Source organism: Mustela nigripes, chromosome 1 (genome assembly GCF_022355385.1).
Source record: "Mustela nigripes isolate SB6536 chromosome 1, MUSNIG.SB6536, whole genome shotgun sequence".
Taxonomy (NCBI): domain Eukaryota; kingdom Metazoa; phylum Chordata; class Mammalia; order Carnivora; family Mustelidae; genus Mustela; species Mustela nigripes.
In genome coordinates, this window is record NC_081557.1 from 259,374,587 (window position 1) to 259,401,505 (window position 26,919).

General features: G+C 41.4%; 1 protein-coding gene and 1 long non-coding RNA gene across 3 annotated transcripts; one reads left to right on the top strand and one right to left on the bottom strand.

Annotated features, from left to right (window-relative positions):
* Positions 1-7,717: 7,717 nt before the first annotated feature.
* Positions 7,718-21,632, bottom strand: GRSF1 (G-rich RNA sequence binding factor 1). 2 transcript variants are annotated; one of them, XM_059385045.1, is made up of 10 exons: positions 21,191-21,632; positions 18,515-18,671; positions 17,179-17,334; positions 16,632-16,775; positions 15,828-15,963; positions 13,722-13,906; positions 12,624-12,745; positions 10,961-11,096; positions 10,537-10,612; positions 7,718-9,084 (listed from the first exon to the last, which is right to left on the bottom strand). In XM_059385045.1, the coding sequence occupies exons 1-9, from the start codon at positions 21,542-21,544 to the stop codon at positions 10,563-10,565; spliced, it is 1,440 nt and encodes a 479-aa protein (XP_059241028.1). In that variant the 5' UTR covers positions 21,545-21,632; the 3' UTR covers positions 7,718-9,084; positions 10,537-10,562. The 2 variants fall into 2 exon arrangements, with proteins under 2 accessions (XP_059241028.1, XP_059241032.1); XM_059385049.1 differs by lacking the exon at positions 21,191-21,632 and adding an exon at positions 20,896-20,985.
* Positions 21,173-26,796, top strand: LOC132006932 (uncharacterized). Its single transcript, XR_009401271.1, has 3 exons — positions 21,173-21,262; positions 26,065-26,273; positions 26,584-26,796. It is a non-coding gene; the product is annotated as an uncharacterized LOC132006932 (long non-coding RNA).
* Positions 26,797-26,919: the final 123 nt, after the last annotated feature.

A 26,919-nucleotide genomic window follows, 5' to 3' on the forward strand; every position in this document is an offset into this window, starting at 1 on the left:
GTACTTTCATACTCAAAGATCTAAACTTAATGGAACTTAACTCCCTAAATGTTTATTTCCAAATAGAAGTTTCCTCAGAATGGGGATTTTAAGTCAGATTTATAGCTCAGTGTAAGTCAATAAAGATGTATGATGAAACTCTTAAAAGAGAATTTAACCGTTCTATGAAAGGACCCCAGGTATGAACTAGTGATTTTAAAGTAGTTCTTGGGGTCACTATTATAGCCTTATTTTAGCTTTGCTCAACAGAAAAGGTAGGCCCTTTTGAAAGAATTGTATTTCAGAAGTGACCAAATTTTGATTTATAATAAAACACTTTTCAAATAACTTAGCCTAATATATCCCCCCTTAATGGTCCCTCAAGTCAAATCTTAAGGCTTCTTAGACATTTCTTGGACATTACTGAATCTTTTATTCTCAACATCCCTGAGGACAATTAATTTTGTTAACACATTACTTTTGTACAGAGAGTTTTATATGCATGTCAGTCTACCAAATCAGAAATTAAATATCTGGCATGTACAATTTCTACACCTCGAATAAAAGTCAAATTTTATCCAAAGACAGCATATTGAAACAAAAAGTTATTTAAAAAACAGAGCCAGTGACCAGTTGTAAGCATTGCTGAGGATGTCGTAGTCCTAAGAGTTATTAATTACGCTTGGTAGAGAGGGAGCACTCAGGCCTCCAACAGGCAGAGAGGACAGAAAAGCTATAGAAGGGACACCTGGGTAGCTCAGTGGGTTAAAGCCTCTGCCTTTGGCTCAGAGTCCTGGGATCGAGCCCCACATTGGGCTCTCTGCTCAGCAGGGAGACTGCTTCCCCCTCTCTCTCTGCCTGCCTCTCTGCCTACTTGTGATGTCATCTTTCAAATAAATAAATAAAATCTTTAAAAAAAGAAAGAAAGAAAGAAGAAAAGCTATAGAAGTCCCCAAGCAGCAACATTGCCTTACCATTTTGGGGTGCTGCTTTTTGACACAAATGCATCATTCATATTCAATTATAAGGTCTATCAAAAATAATTTATTCTTTAAATAAATTTAAAGTTCATTAAAAGCAGGTTAAAGTTTTTAAAGTTAAAAGCTTTAAAACTTAGGAGCACCTGGGTGGCTCAGTGGGTTAAAGTCTCTGCCTTTGGCTCAGGTCATGATCCCAGGGTCCTGGGATGGAGCCCCACATGGGGCTCTCTGCTCAGCAGGGAGCCTGCTTCCTCCTCTCTCTGCCTGCTTTTCTGCCTACTTGTGATCTCTGTCAAATAAATAAATAAAATCTTAAAAAAAAAAAAAAAAACTTAAAAATTTAAAGCAGGTTAAAAATTAGCCCAACAGTATAACTTGTATTCCCCCATTTGCTTTCTTGACAAGACCAAGAGATAAAGGAGTACCGCAGCCGGCCTATCAGAGACTGTGAAAAACTCAGTGTGTCCTTAACTCTTGGTCTTTATTATCAAATGCCATCGTCAAGTAGCAGAAAGGTTAGTTAGAACCAGGTATGTTTTGGGATCACAGGTCTTTGAAAATACTTGGGAAATTTCACCTGCGGACTTCAAATTCAGTCTGGATCACTTTAAAGACTTTCTTAAATGTACCATAGTGATCCTTGAGAGTTTCACTGAGTCCATTCATATTCTAGTCCACACTGGCTCCATGGCTTCCCCAAGTACTTTCAAAAGCATTTCACTACAATGGCCTGATCCTGACACAAAACCTAGCAGCCATAAAAGGGGAGATTTAAGAGATGCACCACATAGGGGTGCGTGGATGGCTCAACTGGTTCAGCACCTGGCTCCTGAATTTGCTCAGGTCATGATTTCAGGGGCGTGAGATCAAGACCCGTGTCACACTCCACGTTCAACATGGAGGCTGCTTGGGATTCTCTCTCCCTCTCCCGCTGCCCCTCCCCTACTCCTATGCTCTCCAAAATAATAAATAAGAATTACACCACGCAGGGACACCTGGGTGGCTCAGTGAGCTAAGCATCCGCCTTTGGCTCCGGTCATGATCCTAGGGTCCTAAGATAAGAGTCCCACATCAGGCTCCCTGCTCAATGGGGAGCCTGCTTCTCCCTCTGCCTGCTGCTGCTGCTGCTCTCTCTCTGATAAATAAATAAATATATATTTTTTTAAACCTTAAAAAAAAATTATACCACACAAAAATATTTTCTGCCATGACTAGCAAACAAAATGGCAAAGCGCTGAGGGGAAAGGTATTTAGTTAGCTCATTGTAAGAACAAAGGGCTCCTATTAAGAAAAAAAATCAAACACAACAGAAAAGTGGTCAATAAACATCATAGGAAGGCAACTGACAAAATTCAGTTCATGGAGACCTTTACAGGTTAATCTTATTTCTTCAAATAAGGGCAAAAGATATGGAAAGGGGAACATACAGGTTAAAAGAAATAATAGGCACTTCATTTTCACTAAAGAAGGTATTTGTGGCCTTCTTTAGGCCACAAATATATATGGCCAAGAAGCTTAAGAAAAAAGGTTCAACATTATCAGTTGTCATGAACAGCAAATTAAAGCCACAATTAAATAACCACTACACACAGAATGGCTAAAATCGCAAGCTGGCACCAAACGGTGAGGATGTGGACCTAGTCTCCACCTTCCAGAATGTCTTATTCACGAAGGCTAGAAGACTAGGAACTAGATTCCTCAGAATTCCCTGCCAGCAGGGTTTTGCATTACATTCTGCCTATAAGAGAGACTCACACAAGCTTTGCACAGTGGGAGAGAAGCAGAAACTACAATATTTTTCCTTGCCACTGGCAAGCATGTCATGTGCTTTGGCAAACATTAGATTTAAGATGCTTCCGGAAGCTTCTGGTATTCCTCCTGTGAATTATTTCATTTCAGTGGTGAATATGTAGCTGAATCACAGTCAGCCATTTCCGCAACTCCTACAAATCCTGATTTCCTGAAAGCCATCAGCAGCTTTGTTTAACCTTCATCCTCAAGGCCTTTCTGTTTCCTTAGCAAAAATTTGACACATATTCCTTATAAGGCATGAAATCCATAATTAGAAACTTAAAATGAATAACATAAATACTAATGTAATTATTTTAGTTGATAATTAAAATTTTCCTTAAAAATATTAGGTTGTAATTCTTTTCAATTAGGATATAATTTAAATGTCTGGTTCTAGGGCACCTGGGTGGCTCAGTGGGTTAAGCCGCTGCCTTCGGCTCAGGTCATGATCTCAGGGTCCTGGGATTGAGTCCCGCATCGGGCTCTCAGCAGGGGGCCTGCTTCCCTTCCTCTCTCTCTGCCTGCCTCTCTGCCTACTTGTGACCTCTCTCTGTCAAATAAATAAATAAATCTTTAAAAAAAAAAAAGTCTGGTTCTAAAATAATTTTATTTCAACATTTTGCTTTAATAGCTATAAGGACTAAAAAAAAGACATCTCACAAAAATATGTAGATAAAAATAGAAGATGTACCTCATTAGCTATGCTTACTAAATAATAATATGCAAGAAAATTATGATATGCAGAAAATTATGAAACTTTCTAGAACACTAATACCCAAATAAAATGGAAACAGATCTTGAGTTCTTGGATAGAAAGGTTTAATATTATAAAGACTATAATTTTCCCAAAAATAATCTACTGGAACTCTCATATTGTTGGTTTTACAAAATAGGATGACCACTTAAGAAAAAAGTATGTCAATTTCTAGTAAACTTAAAACTACATCTATCTTACAACTCAGGTTATTCAACTAAATACTACCCAGAAGAAATTAAAATGTAGATCCACAAAAAGGCTTGCATAAGAATGTTCATAGCCACTTTATTCACAGGAGCCAAAACTAGAAACAGCCCACTGTCCATCAATTGTTCATCTAAGTGAAAGGTTAAACTGTGGTAGTTTCCGATAATGGAATACTACTCGGCAACGAAAACGGAACAAAAAGCTGAAAAAGATGACTCTCAAAACATGCTGAGTTAAACTTTACACTGTATGATTCCATTTATATGAAAATTCTAGAATAGGTCAACTAATCTATGGCAAAAAAAAAAAAAAAATTCTAACAGGAAGAGGGGATGGGAAAGGTGCAGGACTTTACTGGGCGAAGAAACCTTGTGATGTGATGGACATGTTCCACAACCTGCCAGAGGTTACACAATTGTACATTAAACTCATCACGTGACAGGTACACTTAACACTTGTTCACTATAAATTTCACCTCAAGGAAAAACTCTACAGTATGTATTTCAAAAAGCTTAAGAGTTAAGTATGTCTACAACTTTGATATCTATAAAGAAAAAATGGGACGCCTGAGTGGCTCAGTTGGTTAAGCAGCTGCCTTCAGCTCGGGTCATGATCCCAGCGTCCTGGGATCAAGTCCCACATCGGGCTCCTTGCTCAGCAGGGAGCCTGCTTCTCCCTCTGCCTCTGCCTGCCACTCTGTCTGCCTGTGCTCACTCTCTCCCCCCTCTCTGATAAATAAATAAAATCTTTAAAAAAGAAAAAAAGACAGGGTGCCTGGGTGGCTCAGTTGGTTAAGCAACTGCCTTCGGCTCAGGTCCCGGTCCCGGAGTCCTGAGATCGAGTCCCGCATCAGGCTCCCAGCTCCGGGAGTCTGCTTCTCCCTCTGACCTTCTCCCCTCTCGTGCTCTCTCTCACTGTCTCTCTCTCAAGTAAATAAATAAAAATCCTTAAAAAAAAGAGAGAAAAAAAGACGGATATAGATGCACAGATATGATGAAGAAAGTATGACAAAATATTACTTGTAGAATCTAGGTGTAGATGTACATATGTTTATAATTTATTCTCTATGCTCAAAATTTTTTATTTAAAAATGTTGGAGCAGAGTCATAATAATCAACTGCAACGTAAGGACTGCTGTTTAGATCCTGATTCAAATAAAACTTCTTAAAAAATCACTTTTCAGAAAGCTATTTTTGACAAGAAGTTAGTATTTTTAGGAATGGTGGTTTTTAAGTCCTTTTTAAGAAAGAGATGCATGCTGAAATAGGGTCATATGTTATGAGGCTAGGTCTTGGATTTGCTTTAAGATTGATATGAAGAGATAAGTAGACAGGCATAACAAGGGAGGGACAAATGGGGTTAGGATACGAAGACAATTCACAGAAAAGGAAACCCCAGAAGTCTTAAACATGAAATGCTACCTCCTAAGAGAATACCACTGCAGTTTTTTTAAACCAGTCAGATTGGCAAATAGATTGCTAATATGCTGTGTTAGTGAGGCTATGGGAAAATGGACACTTGCGCTGCTGGTGTAAACTAAGAAAACATAAATTATTGTTACAAGTTTAATTTTAGATATAAATTACAAGTGCACATACTCTGACCATTTATCCTAGAGAAATTGGTGTATGTACAAAATGACATAAATTTATACAAGATAATTCATTTCAGCATTACAATAGCAAAAGATTGAAAACAATTCACCTGTTCACCAGTAACGGGCAGGTTAAATTTCATATATCTATACTGTACATTTTAAAAAATGAGAGGATTCGATATATGGATATAAAATGATCTTTGGGATATATTAGAAGGGAAAAAATGGCACAGAATAGCATGTAGAGTTATGCTATAATTTATATTTAAAAAGAAATGAAAATGTCTATTAAATATTTGCTCATCTATACAGTAAACATCACTGGAGGTTTACCTGGAAACTGGTGACAGGGTTGCCTGAGTAGGAGAACTAAGTGGCTAACGTACAGGATGGGAAGCAGACTTCACCGTATACCCTTGTATATCTTTTGAATTTTATTTTGTTCAAAAAATAAAATGCAATTTACAAATCACCCCACCATTTATTTTCATGTCATCAAGGTTTAAGAACGAAACTAAACCTTCCTATATCCCTGTCCTAAAATTCAGGAAGAAAACCACCTAAGAAACTGGGCAAAAGCTCTAAAGAGACATCTCACCAAAGACAATACGCAGATACAAATAAATACATAAAAAAGAGGCTCACCGTCTTGGGTCATTATGGAACTGCAAAATCAAACAAGATAGCCAGTGAACACCTAGGACAACAGCTCAAATTCCAAACACTGACAACACCCAGTGTTGCCAAGGAACTGCTACAGGAACTCGCACTCACTGCTAGTGGGAATGCAAAACGACACAGTTACCTTGGAAGAGTCTGGCAGTTTCTTACAAAACTAAACATAGTCTTACCCATGATCCAGCAGTCGTCCTCGTTGGTAGTTACCCAAATGAGCTGAAATCTTACGTACACACAGAATCCTACACAGGAATGTCTTATCGCGGCTTCATTCCCTTCCCGCAAACCTCAGAGTCTCATCTAGTCTGGATCGAGGGAAAACCTATTCCTACTACACATTGTTTTTGTAAAGCCTCTGGAACTTGGGCCTGCCTCTACCTTACATCGGAGATACTCTGTTCTACTCCGTAACACAGGCCCTGCCAGTTCAATGTGAACGCTTTCACATGACTTAGGGGACACTCTTAAAACAATGGAATGTCTTAGATTATAAAAGGAATAAGGGCTAACCCAGAGGAAACACTCCAAATGACAATCTGTTAAAGGACTGTTCCTGGCAGAGGATGCCCACAGGACCTGCTGACTCATCAAAAGCAGGGCCATTGCCTCAAAATGGCCTGTGGCTGTAAGGGGCCTTCTCCCGCTTCCTCCGCCCCGCACCACAGTAGTAAGGATTCCGAGCCCCCCACTCCACAGTGGATTCAGTCTCTCTTCCCACCTGACAGAAGCCTCATCCACCCAGGCAGAGGGACAACTCTGGTTCTGCTTCCTTCTCCTGTCAGGGAGTGTCCCCATCCGATCACAATCTCCAGCAACGTTCTCCACGGTGTCTACACGCTCATCATCAGACGGCCCCTGCCACCCCTGCCATTCAAGTAGCTAGCCCCGGCAAGATGGGTCATCTCTCCTTATCTAAACCTGCTGTTTTTCCATAGCTTTATCACCAAAGAGATGATAAAGACCCAAAGGACCCACCAGAAGAGCAATATTCCCCATCATTATTACTCCTTTCAACAGCTACTATACAACCCAGTCTTGTCGTATTTTGGGAGATAGAAGTATGTCTTTTGATTGGATGGAAAGGTTACTTTTAATCTATTATGTACTTTCCTTCTCTTCCCAGTAGCTACATTTGCCTTCTCAGCAATCACTCATTTACTAGCCTAAATTATGAGTGATCACCTACTAAGGGAGTTAAGTATACGAATTCCTAAGATGACTTCCCGAGAACGGCCACCTTTTGCACTGAGCCCTCACCACTGATGTGGCAAGACAACCCGGGCCACCTTCATGCACACCCACCACATAACATCCTGATGATTTTGCTCTCATTCTTTTCCTAGAGCTGTACAAATGAAATTCATTAGCTTTAAAATAATTGCAAATGATTTAATTTCTCACCAACCCCAATCCCAACAGTCCCTATAGATTTTTTCCACAGCAAATAAGATACATACTGCTCAACAGAGAAAAGAGCATATTCTAATAGATCACACAGCCACGGACACCCCTTCTGATAGCCTGGTATACTCCGCCCCATATGAGAACACATTTCTACTTTAGTAATACTGAAGATGGTTAGATGCTTAATGAAGTCATGTTCACATGGGATGATAGAAATACAAACGAAAATTACAATTTCTTCTCAGACCATACCAGGATTTGAGGTAACGAAAATATATTTGGTTGACAGACACATCCAAAATAAATACTCTTGGGTAATCTGCAGCCTGAAAGAAGCCTTCATTTATTGACTACTTACAGTACAGTGATTTCACATCTTAGCTGGTAATCAGAGATGGTTATGTATTAAGGGAGAGAAGGCGTCATCTCTCTTCCAGATATGACCTCTCAGAAATCGGGGCTAATTCAATTTTAAGAACTAGAATTGTATCTCCTGGTAACTATGTGGCAGTCGTCGCCCTGAGAACAGGAACAAGGCAAAGAAAGTATACAGGACTTTGATTCTCCTACACAGGTGCATGTAAAGTTAGTTTATTAAGGACTACATTTTGAAGCCAGCCATTTTGATCCAATATTTAAATAACAAGCTGTTTAATATTAAAGCAGAAGGTACCGTCACAATGTGACAGAAGTACAGCTTTATCCATAAACCCTTCACACAGTTATACATTAAATGCTATTTTTATTTAAGCAAGGCACCCCTACTTGTTCTAAAATATGGGATGTGCTATCCCATTGAAAAAGCAAAATGAGGAGACAGATTTTTGTTTTTCCCTCTCAGGAGCTGGTTTGAATTCAAGTGAAGCCATTAACGTCCTCACCAGTCAGGACTGTTCTGACAGGTCACTTCACAGTTTGAGACTAACAAACACCCTTAAGGTTTACCCACAATCAACAAAAAATTGGGGGGTGAGTGTTCAAAGAACTTTTAAGACTAGAATTCTCTCCTTACGGATACAGGCACCAAAGTTAAATGCCTTTAGCACAAGGCTTAGAAAGGCAAACATTTCTAAAGACATAAAACTGCCAAACTGTTGTCACTTACACTCACTAACCTGTGGTACTTATTTCTGGTTTTCTTTTTTTTTTTAATTTCTACTCCTACCTAAATAATCTAATACACCTAAAATTAAAACTACTCTGCCAAACCTTAATGATTCAAAGGTCTGAAACCTTTCCTTGCTTTGGTGAGTATTTGGTTAAAATAAATCAGTATTTCATTCCAGAGAAGTTTTACAGCAGAGCCTTAATTCAGAGGCAAAAAGACAAAACCTCCAACAGAGCATTTGTAAAACAGGAGAAAGACTTTCAAGGACAGTACTGAATAAAAATATGTAGTCTTTTCATTGGGTAACACATCTTCTATGAAAACAAACTGTTTAATCATATAGAACAGAAACCAGATTTTTAAATCAGATCTTGAACAGATTAAACAAAAATTTAAATTTGTGGTTTATTTCATAATTCCAAACTGAATCTTTCCTTTTCTTAACAGTCCACTATGGAATTTGTCTTTTAAGCAATTAACCCAAAACCCCCAAATCCTTTCTCTAGCAGTTGCTGCTATAAAACTGGAACTTTATATTCCACGTCCAAGAAAGATGTGCAAATGAAATGCTTCTTGCTTCGTCCTGAAAATAAAAAGAAAAATGTTGCACACTGACTCAAAATGAAAAAGTGGTGCAAAGTAAATAAATAAAAGAAAAAGTGTTACCATACCATACTCTTTCCCAGACCATTTAGAAATACAAATTTAATAATTTTTTTAAAGTGGGCATCATGCCCAGCATGGAGCCCAACGAGGGGCTTGAACTCAAAACCATGAGATCGAGACTAGAGCTGTTATCAAGAGTTGGGGACACTTACCCAGATGACCTACCCAAGTGCCCCAATACTTTTTTTTTCTGATTTAGTGCAAATCCATTTAGTGACAAATCCATGATGTTACAGTGAAGAAAATTAGACATTATTGTTTACATCCTGGTATAAAGACAAATTTTCAGAGTTGAGCACAAAATATATTTTACATAGATTTTAGCTAATATTTAACCTCACAAGATTATGGGATTTTATAACCAAAAACAGCCTATGACAAATACAACTATGAACTATAGTAAAGAAATGCCTCATGTATTTCCAATAAATCATTACAGTTAACTATCTCAAATGCACCACTATAAATAGAAAAATGATTATAATACATTAAAAGATTTTATGGGTAAATAAAAAATACCACATAACATTTAGTCAAGGGAGGGGACATCCAAACATTCAGTAGATTTGTCACACATTAAGTTAATTCTATGAAGTTGTGTACTTCCTAGGACAGACAACTATTTTCAAAACACTTTCTTAGGAAAGAGACAGTGGTACATTAAATGTAGATAATAATGAAAAATCCCAATTTCAAATATATCGATTTTTTGTTTTGTTTTGTTTTATTAACATATAATGTATTATTTGCCCCAGGGCTACAGGTCTGTGAATCATCGGGATTACACATCAAATTTATCATTTTAAACGTTTTAATATCTTGGTACTAAGGAAATGTGTTTAAATTTTCTAAGAAGAACGCATATATAAGCACATTTTCAGCGTAATATATAGATATTAAAGGTAAAAAATTATTTTTAGGCACACAGCAGGATGAACATTGGGGATGATGCCAGAACATTCTATATGGGAAAAATACCCAACGCCACTATTCAATCATAATGAGTCCTATTTCCCCAAAAGATTTTCATTCCTTATTTTGATGCTTGAGTCCTTTTGATCAGTCTGATCATTATTAAGGGGCTCCTGGGTAGCTCAGTCAGCTGAGCGTCTGACTCTTGATTTGGGCTCCAGTCACGATCTCAGGGTCATGGATGGAGCTCTGCGTTGGGCCCTGTGCTCAGCACAGAGTCTGCTTCTCCCTCTCCTTCTGTTCCTTGCCTGTGCACACATGCACACCTCCCTTCTCTCTCAAATAAATAAAATATTTAAAAAAAAAAAAAAAGGTTTTCACCCTATTACAAATTAGTGAGTTAATGCCTAATTTATTAATTGAAAATAATTCCCACAATTATACCTCTTAAATTTACCTTATTATCTAGAGTCCCTGGAAGTCTTATTTTCCCTTTGGACATGAATTCAGGAACAATTCAATATATCTATGATCTGAGAATGACAAGAAAAGATTCATTTTAAGAAGGTGAAAACGGAGAAATAATAATATAAATTTTCTCATAGTTTAGACAGCAAGTCAAACCCTTTGTCCATTTCCTAATTAAAAACAAAAACAAAATAAAAAACAAGCAAAAAATATCCCACCTCCACATAGAAATATTCAGGACAATTAGCAAACAAATGCTTTTCATTACAATATAGTGTTCTGTCCTTTCTACATTTAATTTAGGAGTATTAAAACAGCACAGTTTCCCAAAGAAAAAGTCTAGGCAAACTCCAAAACAGAGAAAGGTGAAGACAAGCTGAGCTCTGACAATGAACACCATGGGCAGCACTTACGAACATGGGACCGGTCCTTGAGCATAGCTGCAACAGCGTCCTCATGGGTATCGAAGTGCACGTCCGCTTCTCCAGTGGCCTTCCCATTAGAACTGTATTCCATGGTGATTCTAACAGGCTTCAGCGGAGCAAAGAACTAAACAACAGAAGCCAGAAGGAACATAATGGTACTAGGTCCAATTTCTAGCAGTCTAAGACTCTGCATTTTTGTTTCAGACTATGACTGATACACCCAAGACACTGTTCTTAGAAAATCTCTTTAAGCAACAAAGTAGTTACACATCTACCATGTCTTCTGGCTTTTCCTATCCTCTGAGAACTCAAGGTCACATTTCAACTATCTGTTCACAGAAAAAAACTGTACAATATACAACACATCAAGAGAGCTCTAACTTTTCTATGCCAGCAAGGACCACTTTTGTTATTCCTCCCACAGACATCCTTCCCTGTTTCTGAAGAGCGCGCATCTTTCATTTCTTAGTCATTTTTATATTAGATATGCACCTGCTCACCAGTTTTTTTTACCAGCACTACATGAACAGAGGTACCACACTGAGTGGTTACCATTTCAAACCAAAGCAACAGAATGTAATGCTTTAATGAGATTGTGCGACCTCTGCCTGGTTTAAGATATGATTCCTATCAAGCTTTTTTGAAATAATGGAGATGGGGCGTCTGGATGGCTCAGTGGGTTAAAGTCTCTGCCTTCGGCTTGGGTCGTGATCCCAGGGTCCTGGGACTGAGCCCCATTATCGGGCTCTCTGCTCAGCAGGAAGCCTGCTTCCCCGTCTCTCTCTGCCTGCTGCTCTGCCTACTTGTGATCTCTGTCTCTCTGTCAAATAAATAAATAAAATCTTTAAAAAAAAAACAAAAGAAAAAGAAAAAGACAACTCTGAGGACCCACTACTAACTGATGATTCTAGCTTTGGTTCTACCTTAATTAAGTATATGTCCTCAGATTCATGAAGCCAATATGGCTATTGTTGTTTCCCTTCCTTTTCATATTTTTTTTTTGAGATTTTATTATTTGACAGAGAAACACAGCAAGAGAGGGAACACAAGCAGGGGGAGTGCGAGAAGGAGAAGCAGAGAGCCCAATGAGGGGCTCAATCCCAGGACCCTGGGACCACAACTAGAGCCAAAGGCAGACACTTAACAACTAAGCCACCCCGGTGCCCCTCTTTTCATACATTGTTATAAAATAAAAATATTTTAAAATTTCTTTCTCAAAAATTAGGGAATCCTGAAGAAAGCTACAAGCTTCTGAGCACTCAGGTGCGCTGGGATTCTTGCTCAGCATATACCTCCCCTGTGACAAACTCCCTCTGGGTCTCAGTTTCCTAAACTCAAAAATGACTAAGTTGAACCAATTTAAAGAAAAACCAAACTTCCTTCCTTTGCCTACTAAAGCTACATCATATTATTTTGTACCACAAAATCCTCTTATCATTATACATTTGACCTTAAAATGTAATAAAACCCATACTTCTCAGTGGAAGAAAGTAAGACAAGCTTCCACAAAAAAGGGGACGCCTGCCACTTTACTGTACAAATCGTTCAGAAATAGGGTATTTTCTTCTGTATCTTTCCCAAGTTAATATAAGTTTAATTTTAGGATTTTTGTTCCAAACCTATTGAGATTGGATATCTTACTGCCACACACGTTTATAATGTCTTGGGCATTAGCTTGGAAAGGCAGTCCTCGCATGTGGACAAAATGCAGTGAAGATGCAGTCCCAAAGTCAGCAGCCTCTGGAAGCTTTTCCGACATCTCCTTAGGCAACTCTGAGAGGGGGAACAAAAAGCACCGTCAGTAACAGAAGAACTTCAAGAGTCATTAACAGATTATAATTAGTTATGCCCTTTATGTCAAAATCCTCAATTCTTCCTGAACCAGTAAGGAAGAAGGGCTTTATTTTTCAAAGCAAAAATGTTCTGCAATTTCTGCCACCTAACAAATACCACCTGAACACCCATGAGGATTTAGTGCAAAGATTTAGTGCCTCAAACCACTACGAGATTACATAAAAACAGATCTTTCTATAAAAACAGAAGGAAACATGATTATGAGCGAAAAAAAGGGCAACGAACGTTCTGAGTTACAGGCACTTTAAAAAAAGAATAAACATGGTTAACGGGGTAATTCCATGGCACGGTTTTAAAGTTTTATTTATTTGAGAGCGACCGTGCACCCACGAGGGTGGGGATGGGGGCAGAGGGAGAGAGAACCCTGAAGCAGACTCCCTGCTGAGCTCCGAGCCCAACACAGGGCTCAATCCCAGAACCCCCATTCATGACCTGAGCAGAAATCAAGAGTCCACTGCTCAACCAACTGAGCCAGTCAAGCGACCCACCATGGCATGAGTTGAAAAAAGATTGATCAAACTTCAAAGATCCCACATGTGGCTTTGCGGTGAGGAATCAGAGGAGTAATTACTTTAGTCAACATTCAAGCTCTCTAACTATTCTTTTCTCACCTTGGTTTAAATGTTGACATTTTAAATTCTTTTATTATATCTGTGCCACCCAGCTTTGCATATGGAATCCACAAAAACAGTTATATAAAAAACTTTTATGAAATAATTAAGCCCTTCTGCATATGTTCTAAGTACATACGACACTCAAAGACAGATAAATCTTCCAACTCAATTCCCTGGTCCCATAATCTAATAATTCCATACAACATGGTCTTAAAAAATATTTTAAATATCGAAACGTGCAAGACAGATCCAGTAAGTCTCATCATGATGCAGGTCCTTACCTATTTCCTTCTCACTTTCAAAAGCTGTCATGGGTCGAATATCCTCACTTACTTCATGTTCTTCAAAGACCATTTCTGGCTCAGTTATATACTTAGCAGTAGGAGAAGATGCCATTTTTTTCCCCTTATGAGAACCAACATGTGTTCGGACTTCATTCCTTCTGCTTGGAAATATCTCTATATACCTGTATCAAAACAAAAGTGAACAGACACAAATAATGCAAAGTAACTTTACACTGAAGTCATTTAAAATAGAACATGCAGATATAATATTTCTGACAGCTTATGAAACAAAGTGTCCAAAGATAACAGATGAGAGAGAAAAAGACTGGATACAGATACTAGTCCCTGAAGAGCATTCTCAACAGAAGGGGCCAATGATTTAATCTCCCCCACACTCTGCCCAAGGCAACAGCTTTCTTCATACACATTTAATTAAGAGTATATTCTTTTTTTTTTTTTGAAGATTTTATTTATTTATTTGACAGACAGATCACAAGTAGGCAGAGGCAGGCAGAAAGAGAGGAGGAAGCAGGCCTCCTGCTGAGCAGAGAGCCCGATTCGGGGCTTGATCCCAGGACCCTGAGATCATGACCTGAGCCGAAGGCAGAGGCTTTAACCCACTGAGCCACCCAGGCGACCCTTAAGAGTATTTTCTATTCTGTTTTACTTCGTGAGAACAACTATGCCAAGACAAATTGTGTGTATGAAAATATCTGGTAAGAAGGGATTTGGTTTCTACTATTGTTTTTTACTATTGTTATTTACTATTTGTTTTTACTATTTTACTATCGGTTAACTATTTCTTAAAGCCTTACAAGACAATTCTGTGAAAATCAATGATATCTGTGTAAGATATTAAACGTCAGAGTACATGAGGAGCTAAAATCCCCCAGAACTTCAACAAGATACCAATGAGAATTCGATGAACTAAATGTCAATTCTGACTTGTTATCTGCTTGGCAGTGGGACTGCCTATTAAATCCAAGCTTCTGAAACCAGTTTTTTTCTCAATACCGCTTTTCCAAATTAGGTTATTAAGCATAAATTACAAAAACCATTTGTATTTACAGATCTATAAAGATTAGATAGGCACTACTTCTTAATTTATTATACACTGCCATAATCTTCCCACATAAAAACGTAACACTAATCTATTTGTTCTAAGACATGTTATAAGAAAATGTGAAGAGTACTAAAAGAAAATGGGAGAGGAGGCTGGCTTGCATACACATTTTTATTTTAAAAAAATTTTATAAAGACCTCTACATCAACTCTATACACAGATCCTGAAATACACGGCTTTATAATAGCTTTTCGTTTTTTTAAAACTTCAGCGGAGCCAAATAAAACAGCCAGAAAGCAGCAAAACAATAATCCAAAATCTGACACTTTTCAGTACTCCAAATTTGACACAAATGAACTGATCCAACACTATATGCATCCAGTGTGATGTACAGCAATACCTATAGTGTATTATCTGTATCAAAATGTTAACCCAAATCAATTCAAGACTTCAGCTTTAACTTCCCATTTTCAGGAAGTAATAGAAGATACAAAGGAACAAAGTCACACCATAAAGAAGCAAAAAGATCAACATAAAACATGAGACATTGTACAGGAGGACTTAGTTTGTTCAGAAGTTAATTGCACTTTTAAAGGAAAACGGAATAAAAATACAAAGGTGAAGGAGACTTGTTCTAGTAAGAGAACTATAGATATAACAATCAAATGCCATGCGTGGACCATATCGAGATTCTGGAAGCAAAAGAAAAAAAAAAACACAAACATCTCTGAGGGGAACCTGGGTGGCTCAATGAGCTGAGCATCTGCCTTAGGCTCAGGTCATGGTCCGCGGATCCTGGGATCGAGCCCTTATTCGGGCTCCTTGCTTGCGGGGAGCTGCTTCCCCCTCCCCCCAGCTCAGTGCGCTCTAGCTTGCTCTCTCCAAAAACAAAACAAAACAAAACAAGAACAATCCACAACTCTGAAAAGACAATTTTGGTATGTTCCGGAAAGTGTGACTGTGGACTGGCATTAGACAATAAATTACTGCTCATTTTGTTAGCACGGGACTGGCGCACTATGAGAATCTGTTTCACTCACCGGTTACCAATTTCCTCCCTATGTTTCAATAGGGCTTGGTTGGCCATTTCTGGTTCTTCAAACTGCACATAGGCTTCCCCTGTTTTTCTTCTCCCTCTGTAGTCCATGACAAAAGTGATGTCTACTATATTCAGTCCTAGGACAGCAAAAAATTATTACAGATTTAGTGCTACTAACAGGAACCTTTTTTATCCTTAGGACTAAATACATTTATTCACATACTAGTAATTTTTTTTTCATTAGTATAACCTAAGGCCTGTTTTGCTAGTCTTTAAGTTGGATACATGCCTAAGAGAAAGAAAATTATTATGCAGCAAAGCTAGTAACACCTACACATCTATATTTCCAGAATATTTAGGATTCATGCAATCCATCTAAAATACACAATCTCTGGGGTTTTTTAGGGGGGCCATTAATTATGTAGTAGGGGAAACAGGAATTTAGACTAACAACACTACTGTTACATTTTTCAGAGCTGAGAACTAGACAATAATGCTTTTAAATGATAAAAATTGTTACTTTCTTAGACAAATATGGCCACTCTTACAAGAGGTTATCTTCCTCAACAGTCAAATATACCTGCATGAAGTAATTCTGAAATGTGACATCCTCCAAAGGTCAGCATAATTGGTCAAAACACTTACGTAATCTATAAACATTGGTAACCTAAGTGAAGAGTTCTCCCCTAGAGAACCTAATACAATTGTATGCAGTTACCTAGGAAAAGGTTCATTTAAGATATAAAGAAAACAGTAAGGGGGGGAAAAAAAAAGAGGCCCCAAACATGATTTAACTGGAAAGCACCTGCAAAGAAGTCTACGATGTCTTTCTCATTGCAACTATACGGAAGTCCTCTCAAGCGAACCACACCATCGTTGACCACAGGTGAGGCCTTCACCTGCAGGCTCTTCATTAAGGCATCCACGTCTTCATTGTTTATCTCATATACTGCAAAGAAAAAGCACACAAGCACGCACATTTCCATAGCAAAGGAAGAAGACATTAAAAAAGAAAAATCATACTTAGTGGGTTATCCAAGAATGGAGAAGCCAGTGTTTTTAATCTTCATGTACTTCTTTGGAGAAAATAACGAATGGCATTTACGGACTATTTACCGTGTGCCAGCTGCGACTTATTTAAACGTCCCAGCTTGGGAGGTGAACTTGGTCAACACCCTCATTTTATAGATAAGAAAATGAGATTATCTCTGCAAAGTTTCATTTTCATGCCCTGTAAAAGGGCGGATCCATAATGCCTATCTCCTTCATTACTGCTAAGGATCAAATGAAACTGCCTTCGGAAGTACAGGCTGAGGTTCGGCTCACAAAAGCCAGAGCGCGATTTCACGCACCTTCCACATAGCGCTGTCCCATGTACATGCGGTGCTTTTCTAAGGCTTTTTGCACATCCTGCTCGGACTCCATTTCAATTAAGGCATCACCCCTTCGTTTCCCGTCTCTGTTTAAGAGGAAGTGTATTCCATTCTCACCATTGCGGATCCTGCAGTCTGAAAGTACGGCCGTGAAATCAAAACCCGAAACCAAACTTTTAGCTCAATTGTACAAGTCATGAGAATGCAATCCTCCGATTCCAACAACAAAACAAACCATGAACCAAAATGTCTATCCTATTCCCTACAAAAACCCCCATCACTGAAGGCATCCAAACGCTAATGAGATGGTAGTCTATACACTGTTCCATTTCTTTTCTTTTCTTTTTTAAAGATTTTTATTTATTTATTTGACAGAGAGAGAGGGAGAGAGCAAGCACAAGCCTGGGGAATGGCAGGCAGAGGAGAAACAGGCTCCCCACTCAGCAAGGAGCCTGATGTGGAGCTCGATCCCAGGACCCTGAGATCATGACCTGAGCCCAAGGCAGCAGCTCTGTGCTTTGTAGGAAGGGAAGTCTGCTTGTCCTTCCGCCCCTCTCCTGGCTTGTGCCAGCTTGCTCTCGCTCTCTCTCAAATACATGAATAAAATCTTTTTCAAAAAACAAATAGGGGCACCTGGGTGACTCAGCGGGTTAAAGCCTCTGCCTTCAGCTCAGGTCATGATCCCAGGGTCCTAGGATCGAGCCCCACATGGGGCTCTCTGCTCAGCAGGGAGCCTGCTTTCTCCTCTCTCTTTACCTGCCTCTCTGCCTACTTGTGATCTCTCTCTGTTAAATAAATAAATAAAATCTTTAAAACAAACAAACAATCCAAAAAACCATTTTTAAAAAAGATTTATTGTATCTACTTATGTGTGAGAGATAAAGTGCCAGCTGGAAAGCAGAGGGAGAGAATCCTCAGGCAGGCTCCCCCCACTGAGCATGGAGCACTCAATCCCAGGACCCTGAGATCATGACCTGAGCTGAAATCAAGTTGAGCCGTTAGCCGACTGAGTGACTCAGGCGTCCCCTAAAAGCTTTTTAAAGAGGAAAATGAAAAATCATAGTGAGATCCAGAACTTAAAAATTAATCACAGATATGTAAACATTCCAAAAGTGTTATTAAGGAAATTACATCCCTTGACAATAAGCAATCTTGTATTCTAAATGTATGTGTTACGTAAAGAGCTATGCTGAACTGGTTTTGCGGTTTGATTAAGTACATACCAAAACTTCTGGAGAAAACTGGTTTCTACCATGTTGTGAGACTACCTTGCACTCAAACAAAATTACGTATTTCAAACACACATAGAATATACCTGAGAAAAAGTTAACCACATCTTCTATAGTGCATGACCAGGGCAATCCTTGAGCTCGAATGAGATAAACATCATCCACTTCTTCTCCTAACTTGGACGAAGCCAACTCGTACTCAGGGAGGGGCGGGAGATCTTCCAGGTACGTAGTTTTGGACTCCTTAGGAGACAAATGAAGAAAAGTAAAAATACTTCTTTGAACAACGTTACTGGGAATATGTTTATTTCTGCAAACCAATGCCCTGGATGTTATTCTTAGGGGACAGTTACTATTTCAGAGGCAAGAAATAAACTTCACAAATCCCTAACGCATCCTTTTTTGGCTTAAATTATACATTCTAACCCAACAAGCAGGTATATCCCAATGACGTCGCAGGACAGAAATTTCATCCAGGGCTTGTTCTTTTTTAAATTATCGGTCCCGAATTACACCTAATGATAGTGTTTTAGTTAAGGAAGGACAAGAAGGGTTCCTTCAGTTGGACAAATATGAATGCTTCCTACTCACTGTGCGCGGTATCAGGCTCTCATCCCAAAGAGCTTACCATCTAGACTAAGACGAGCATTACAAGACAGGATGCTTTATGAGCTACAATTAAGATCCAAGATTATTAGGAATCCAAAACAGAACACTAACAGAAGAATCAAGACATAATATGTGCCTCAAAGGAAGCACAGAATTTTGACAGCAATATCTAAAGCATTCCAGTTTGAGAGGTGAGGGGAAGAAGCAATATGAATGAACAAAAGCCTGTTTGCAAAACAGCAATAATCCCATTTGGCTCCACTGCAGGGTACAATTAGGAGCCAAAGAAGATGAGCTGGCAAAAGGAACTTGGTACCATACAGCAGAGGGACTTGAATGTCAAGCTCAATGTGTCCCCTTCATCCAGTAGGCAAGAAAGAGTTAATAAAAGACATTTCGGAGTGGGTAAAATAATGAGAGAGCAGGGTGTTTGTAAAGACTAGTCTGTCAACTGGTAAACCAGACCAACTGAGTAAGGAAAAATCCTAAGAGGCAAAAGCAGTAGTGTAAGATAACAAGAGCCTGAGACATCCCCCAAGAACTGTATTTTACAAGATTCGGCAAAAACTGGAATTTAACAAGATTCCAATCAGCACTACAAGCATAACCAGGAACGACAACAGCAGTTTCAAGACTTGTCCTCTTTTGGGGCTGAAGAAAAAGATTCCTTGGTACCATCCCACAGTTTACACTAAGACTTAACCTCTACCTACAAGGAGTCCATGATGCATGGAAGCCTCGAGCAGATTGATGTCTTTCCCGTACTTCATAAAAATGCAACAAGCACTACGAATCAACGTGGAAAGACCACCCGGGCTCTCAGGCAAGCGACTTGCAATCTATCATGCTACGGAGATGCTTCACGCCTTTGCAGGTTCCCATCCTTTCCATGAAGACGTCCACATAATGTCAGGAAGTCCACGATCAATCTGAGCACAGTGTCTGACACTAGGAGAGGCTCAACAGATAGCCCTACAGTCAATTTCAGAGGGAAACAAACAAACAAACAAACAAGAGAGTAGCCGCCTCGCCAAGGCCTAGGAGAGATCGTCTGTGTTCTTTAATCCAGGTACCGTTGCCCATTTTCCCAGAATTCCACCCGCATCTCCAGCTTTTACCGAAAAGGGCAGCACAAAGTATTGGGCCAGGATTCAAGTCCATGAGCTCAGCCACGGGCAGCCGAGGCCGGGCTGATCAGCCTCCGGGTTCCCGAAGTTCAAGGAGGAGCCCGAACTGCACGGAGAGAAACCGGATCGAGAGGCAGGAGGTGGCGGGGAAGCCGCGAGCGGACGCTTCCCGGACCCGCGCTCGCGAGCAGGAGCGAGGCTCCCTCCAGGGCACACGCGACTTGCAACCCGAGTTCCTAAAGGGCACGCGGACTTCACAAAACACCGTCCATCCGCTCCCGGGTCCCCGGGTCCCCGGGTCCCCGGGTCCCCGGGTCCCGGCCCGACCGCAGGCGTCCGCTCTTCTCGCCGCGCCCCCCCACCCCCAAATCGGTCCCCACGCTGTCCTCCCTGTCGGCGGCGACGCACGGCCCGAAAGGTCCTTCTGCCAGAGGAGGCGGAAGGGCAGGGGTGACCTTCAGTCAAGCGGGGCAGCCCGCCTCTCCCGGCGGCACGAGGCACCGCGGAGCGCGCGCCACGAGCCTCCGGCCCCCCGGCCCCAGCCCACGCCCGGCAGCGCGTGGACCGTCCCCTCGGCAGGCTTCGAGGCGCGCCGGGGCCGCCTAGGCCTCTCGCTGCGGCCGCGCGGAAACTCCCACCCCTCGGCGGGGCCGGCCTCCCAACTCGACGAGCGGCGTGCGGAGAGCGACAGGGATGCGGGGAGGGGGCGCCCACAGCCGCCCCAAACCTACCATGGGCCGGCGGGAAACCAGGCCTCAACATTCACCCCCAGCCACACTTACACTGCCCAACCGGCCAGACACTCGAGAGAACAAAACAAGGAGAAAACCCGGGGCCTGGGAGAGCGTCCCTTGTTCTGGGGCCCAATCGGAGGACGGGGCGGGCGGGGGTGGGGGGGCGGCCGCGCGGCGCGTGCCGCGGATCCCCGGGCGTGCACGCGAGGCGCCGGCGGAGGGGCGCGGGAGCGCGCGCGCGCGCGCGGCCGGGGAAGGGTCCTGCGCGCGGCCCCTCGCGGCGCCCACGTACCTGGCTGTAGCTCCGCGCCGGGCCCGCGGCCGCGGCCAGCGACTGCGACAGCAGCGGGGCACGCAGGGCCGGGTAAGAAGCCGCGGCCGCGGCGGCGGCGGAGGCGGCCGCGGGGGGAGGCCCCGCCAGCCTCCCGGCGGACGGAGGCCCGGTCTGGAGGCCCCGCGTGTGAGAGGCGGCGGCCGCGGCGGCCCCGAGCAGCAGCAGCAGGCGGCGGCGGCCCGAGACGCCCGAGGGGAAGGAGCCGGCGGCCGAGTAGAAAGGCAGGCAGGCGGCGCCGGTGCGCCGGCAGCTGCTGCAGTTGCAGCCGCAGCCCCGGAGCAGCGCCCCGAGCACCCAGCGCGTCCCGGCCATGGACTCCGGAGGCGGCGCGGGGCCTGGAGGCGGCTGCGGCTGCAGCGCCAGCGGAGGGGGAGTGGAATCCAGGGCCGGGGAGGGGGCGCCAGGCACATGCGCCGCCGGCACCCGGGGCCGCGGCGAGTCGGGAGGAGGCGGAGGAGAGCGCGCGGCTCCGCCCGGTCTCCGCCCCCGGGGCGGGGCTGCCGGCCGGCCGGGAGGGGCCGCGGGGACCCGGGGACTACAGCCCCGGGGCTCTAACCCCGGCGGAGCGCTGAGGCCCGGGGAGGACGGAGCGGGTCCCCTCTTGCTCTGGGGAGGGCGGAGACACGGGGCTCCGGCTGAGCGACGCCCCGCACTGTCCCCCCCCCCGAAGCGCGCGACTCGAGGGGCGAAAGGGCCGTTTCTGAAAAGAATTGTTACAAAGAGGTTGGGATCATATCGAAAGTGTACTACCCCCGAAACTTGAGGTGGACGGTCAGTTTTCTTTGTTTTAAAATGAAATATATAGATCCTTGTATGCCGATAATGTACAGAGCAAAAATAAAGCCTCCTCTAATGAGTGCACAGGCAGAGGTTTGCAAAAAGGCTGGTTGTCGTTTTCCTCATCCGGAAACCCGTCTGAGATTAATAGGCAAAAGGGAGTACTGAGAGTTAAAAAACAGAAAAATCTGAAAAATTTAAAGCTTTTTATTAAGGAAAATCTCAGGGTATACTGAACTTCCAGAATTTCAGAAATTTATTTTTTTCTTTTTTCAGTCTTATATGTCACCACCACCACGCTGCAAACATTTTCTCTTTTGCTGGAATGTTTTAAAGCAAACCCCAAAGATCATGTCATCGCCTCTTTCAGCAACACCTTAAAGTGATCAGGACTTTAAAAAAAGAAGAAAAAACAGGATGACTCTTGGATTAGTTGTTTTGAAGTATTCAAGAAAATTTTGTTTAAAATTTGAGTTGTTGACTCTGGCCTACTCTTAAGAAAAGGAAAGTTCAATATTTCCCAGAAAACCCTTTCCCCACCAAAAAAAGCAAAGAACAGGAAAAAAATCTGATTGGCTTGGCTTTGTGGATTTGAAGTATCAAAGAAGGGGTTTCCTCATCTGCAAGATTTAGAAATCCGAGAGGTGTTCTGTGTTTTTTTTTTTTTAATCTTCCACTCAAGCAGGAAAATGGGTTAGCCCATCATAACAGATTACCACTAAGTCATAATCTGCGAACATGTTAGGGATTCTGCCTATATTGACTCTCATTTTCTTAATTGCCTTCATTTTCTTAATAGCGGAAGCCATCATGCATAAAACACAAATCTGAATGGATGAGCAACTAAATACATAGAATGAAATCTTGCGGATTATAATCAAGAGTAACACCAAAGTATTAAATAAAAAAGTCTCAATTTTTACTTACAGGAAGTTGGGAGAATACAAGGGAGAAAAGAAATTAATTTTGAACAATTATTCAATTATCTAAAAAACATTTACTAAGTGCTTTTTGTGTTCCAGGCTTGATGCTACGCCCTGTGCAATCGGGGTATAATAATAGGTTTACAGACAAATATCAAAGTGATGTTTAGGTTTTTATGTATGTCTAGATTATAGAAAGAATAACAGGCTTTGTAAATTGAAACTAATGACTTACGGAACACCAGTTTTAAAAGTTGTATTAAATATTATTTTAACGCAAATAAATATAGCCCTCTTTAGTGCTAGTTATACTTTTATTATGGAAATAAGATTTTTGGACAAAAAATTTAAGACACTGTTGACAAGAGTGGTGACAAAGAAGATGAAGAGAGAAGACAAATTTTAGGAGGTAAAATCAACAGGATTTGAGGTTAGATTAGAGAGGGGGGTAGTGTTTTCTGTAATTGTGTTATTGTTTCAAGTTGGGAGAGATGGGTGGGGACAACTTTTCGTCCCTGGGCATGTTTAGAAATCAATGTAGAAATACTGGAAGCAAATCAACCCCATTTCTGTTAAGCCAGAGAAGACTGTCGTAGAAGTATTCGTTTGAGAATTGTCAGTATAGATGAAGCTTCTGGTTTGGATGAGATTGCTAGGACCAAGTTGGAGTGAGAAGGACTAGAAACAAAGGACGTACTACAACAGCGAATGCCCTGTAGAGGAAAATGAACTTGCCAGGAGAGAGAGAAGGAAAAGAAAGAGAATTAAAAAGCAAATTAAGGAAAGCCAGCCCCGAGTGTTTCTCCGGAAGTGAGTAGGGAGTATCTTAACAGTGTCAGGTCCTTACTAAGATCATTACTTACTTGTCAATTGAGATGAGAACAAAAAGTGTCTTGGATTTAGTGATAGGGAAAGCCTTCAGTCATCTGGTCTACAGATGTTTGGGGGTAGTGGTAGCAGAGGCCAGACTAGAGCAGGGGTGAGGAGATGGAGATTGAAGTGCAAAATAAGTTTGATTCTGTAGTGAGAAAAGGATAAGGCAGTAAAGGAACATTAGGTCAAAAGTGGGTTTTGTTTTTCTTGTTTGAATTAAATTGGGTTAGATTAGAGCATGTTGAAATGGTGCCGGGAAAGGATTCAGTTGCTATGGATTTAATTGAGTAATCGGGAGAAAATAGACATAATTGATGTGTGGGTTCCTAGAAGGGCGAGAGAGGATAGGTATCAAAGCTCAGGTGCAGAGATTACCTTTATATGGGAGAGAGCTCTGCAGTTTCCCTAATTAACTGTAAAGCATATTGTTCTGGTACGGTCACTTAGCAGTTACAGTACAATATACAGAGTAGCACTAACAGAACTTTGACCTCCTTCTCTCCTGCGAATTTATGAGCCCTTTAAATTGGTGGAAAGAAACACTGTATAGATTTGGGAGAGTAAGGAGAAGGACTGAGAAAAACAATCACCTCCCATTGCTAGGGAAGAGTTTTCAAAAGAAGTCCTCTTAGTGCTGAAGAGCACATTATTGGTAGCTAGGAGAGGACCTGGAAGGGGATGATTGTTCTTACTAAGAAAGAAATGAAGGAACGCGTTTTATTGTTAGTGCCCCTTAATTCCTGGAGGTGAACACACTTTTCTTCTGATATGCAATGAAGTTGAGTTCATCTTAAAGGTCCCACCCCACGGCCTCCTTTGCATTTGAAAGGAACAAAAAAATCATGAACCATGCATGTCAATAAACCTGGGGTGGCAAAAGGAAAAGCAGTGCAAGTGAAGTACCATAAAGAAATGCTGCCCATTTGTGTAACCTGTGATTAAGGTGCCATTCATCATCCAAGATTAAAGGAAGAGATTTATTGCATTGAGTAGATGCAACAGAACTTCAAGAAAGTTACCTCCAAGGAAAGACAAAGAGGTGCATTTTATCACCACTACCACTGCTTCATTCTTTTATCTGACAAAGAAAATTGATCCACTGGAGCCACAAACTCAAAGATTTGGGTTTTGCCACAGTGATGCGTTTCCTAGGTCAGCTTCATCAGTTGACCTATATTCACTACTGTCAGGTCCATGCTAACCAAGCTTTATGCCTCTCCCATAGATTGCATTTGGAAAATCACTCTGGGAGGAATAAAATGTACCTATTTATGATCGACACATGACAGGCCGATAAACTTCTAAATACTGCAGCTTCTTCACTTGTTAAAATTAGCTTTTTGAAGTTAAGATAGGTCTCTAGGAAAGAGTAGCTGATTAGTTATTTAAATGAAATGTGCTGTCAAGAAATAGTAACATAAATATAAATGAAAATATTTATATTAATCATGGTCCATTTTTCCCATGACAAATATGGACAAGACTGGACATGGGAACTCTATTCCCAAGGGCGTTCCCAGAACACATTATCGAACACAGTTATTACAAGGAACTAATTTACCCATATAGATGTAGCAGTCACAAAACTGAATTCTCTGTGAAGGCTCAGACGGTACAACTAAGAAAAGCTCACACCGAGGAGATTTAGAAAGTGTGTTGATGGGCTAGAGCATCACCTGCCCGTGTTTACAAAAATAAGGTGGTTTTTACTGGTCAGCTAATGAAAAGTAATCCCATCAGCAAGCTTTTCCTATGAGGGCAGAAGCTAGGGTGCACCCAGAGCCCAAGTCTCTGAACATCAACTGACGCACAAGGTGCAAAATAATCAAGAAGCCTTTGTTAATAGGCATCATTCTGAATAATCATCTTTTTAAAATAGGCACCGGGGTGGCTCAGTTGGTTAAGCATCCGACTCTTGATTTTTGGCTCAGGTTGTGATCCTGCGTCCTGAGGTTGAGCCCTAGGACAGGCTCCCCAGTCAGTGTGGAGTCTGCTTCAGATGGTTTCCCCCTCTCTACTCCTCCCACTGGCTCCCTCCCTCTCTCTCTTTCTCTCAAAGAAAGAAAGAAATAAAATCTTTGAAAACAAAATAAAATAGGTAATACATGAACAAAGTGTTAAAAAAAAAAAAAGTCAAGCCATGCAGGATTATAGAAGCACACATGTTCACACGCGCACACAGAGTCCGATTTGCCTCTATCCACTGTCCTCCTGCTACCCAGTCCTCCTCAAAGGTGCTGTTCTTGTCTATCCTTTCAGAGATGATCAGCGCAGTCTCCCTCACTTCTAAATTTGGTAATTCCGCTGTACTTGGGATTTTGACAAGTTTTCCACCTGCTAAGAAAGGGTGTCCTGAAGCCCGTGTCTTCCTAAATTGAGAGCTAAAGGAAAAGGAAATGCAAGAGACCAACGAGATCCTTGTCACAAGAAACAAAGGACACTGGGGAAAAAAAGCATGAAAGGAAAAGGTAAATCAGCTATGATATTTGGAAGAGCAATGTTCCCCTCTTTAACAACATAGCTTAATTAGGAAGAACAAAACTTTAGAGTCACATACTCAAAAAATTCTGGCTAGGTCAATGTGAAGCTGTGTAGTTGGTCATTACTCAATCTTTGAGCTTTGCTCTCCTAAGTTACAAAAACAAAGATATTATTAGCTGCCACAGAAGCTGTGAGGTATCCAGCACTTAGGAAGAACCTGGTAAGTGGTATGTTTTCATTTTCTTAGGTACTGGGGTTTTTTTGTTGTTTTTAAAACTTTATTTATTTCTTTGACAGAGCACAAGCAGGGGAAGCAGCAGAGGGAGAGAAGCAGGCTCCCTGCTGAGTAGAAAACCCAAGGACTATGATGCTGGGCTCAATCCCAGCACCCTGGGATCATGACCTGAGCAGAGGGCAGACTCTTAACCAACTAAGCCACCCAGGCACCCCTTAGGTACTGTTTAAAGGAAATGGTTATTGTTGTCTTTTAATTGTTTCTTACTTCCAATTCTACCCCAGCATTTGTTTTTCATTGAAATGTAATTAACATAAAACCATTTGAGTATTTATTTGTTAATAATGTATAAGGATTTAAAATTTATTTTTTAAATTCCAGTACAATTAACATACAAT

What these genes read in the sequence shown, in the direction of transcription:
- GRSF1 (XM_059385045.1), bottom strand. Translation starts at nt 21,544, where the DNA reads ATGGCCGGGACGCGCTGGGTGCTCGGGGCGCTGCTCCGGGGCTGCGGC. An exon ending in CGGCGCGGAGCTACAGCCAG is followed by an intron (nt 18,672 to 21,190) that starts GTACGTGGGCGC and finishes TTGTCTCCTAAG; the next exon opens with GAGTCCAAAACTACGTACCT. An exon ending in ATGCCCAAGACATTATAAAC is followed by an intron (nt 11,097 to 12,623) that starts GTGTGTGGCAGT and finishes TCTGTTGTTTAG; the next exon opens with TTCTTTGCTCCGCTGAAGCC.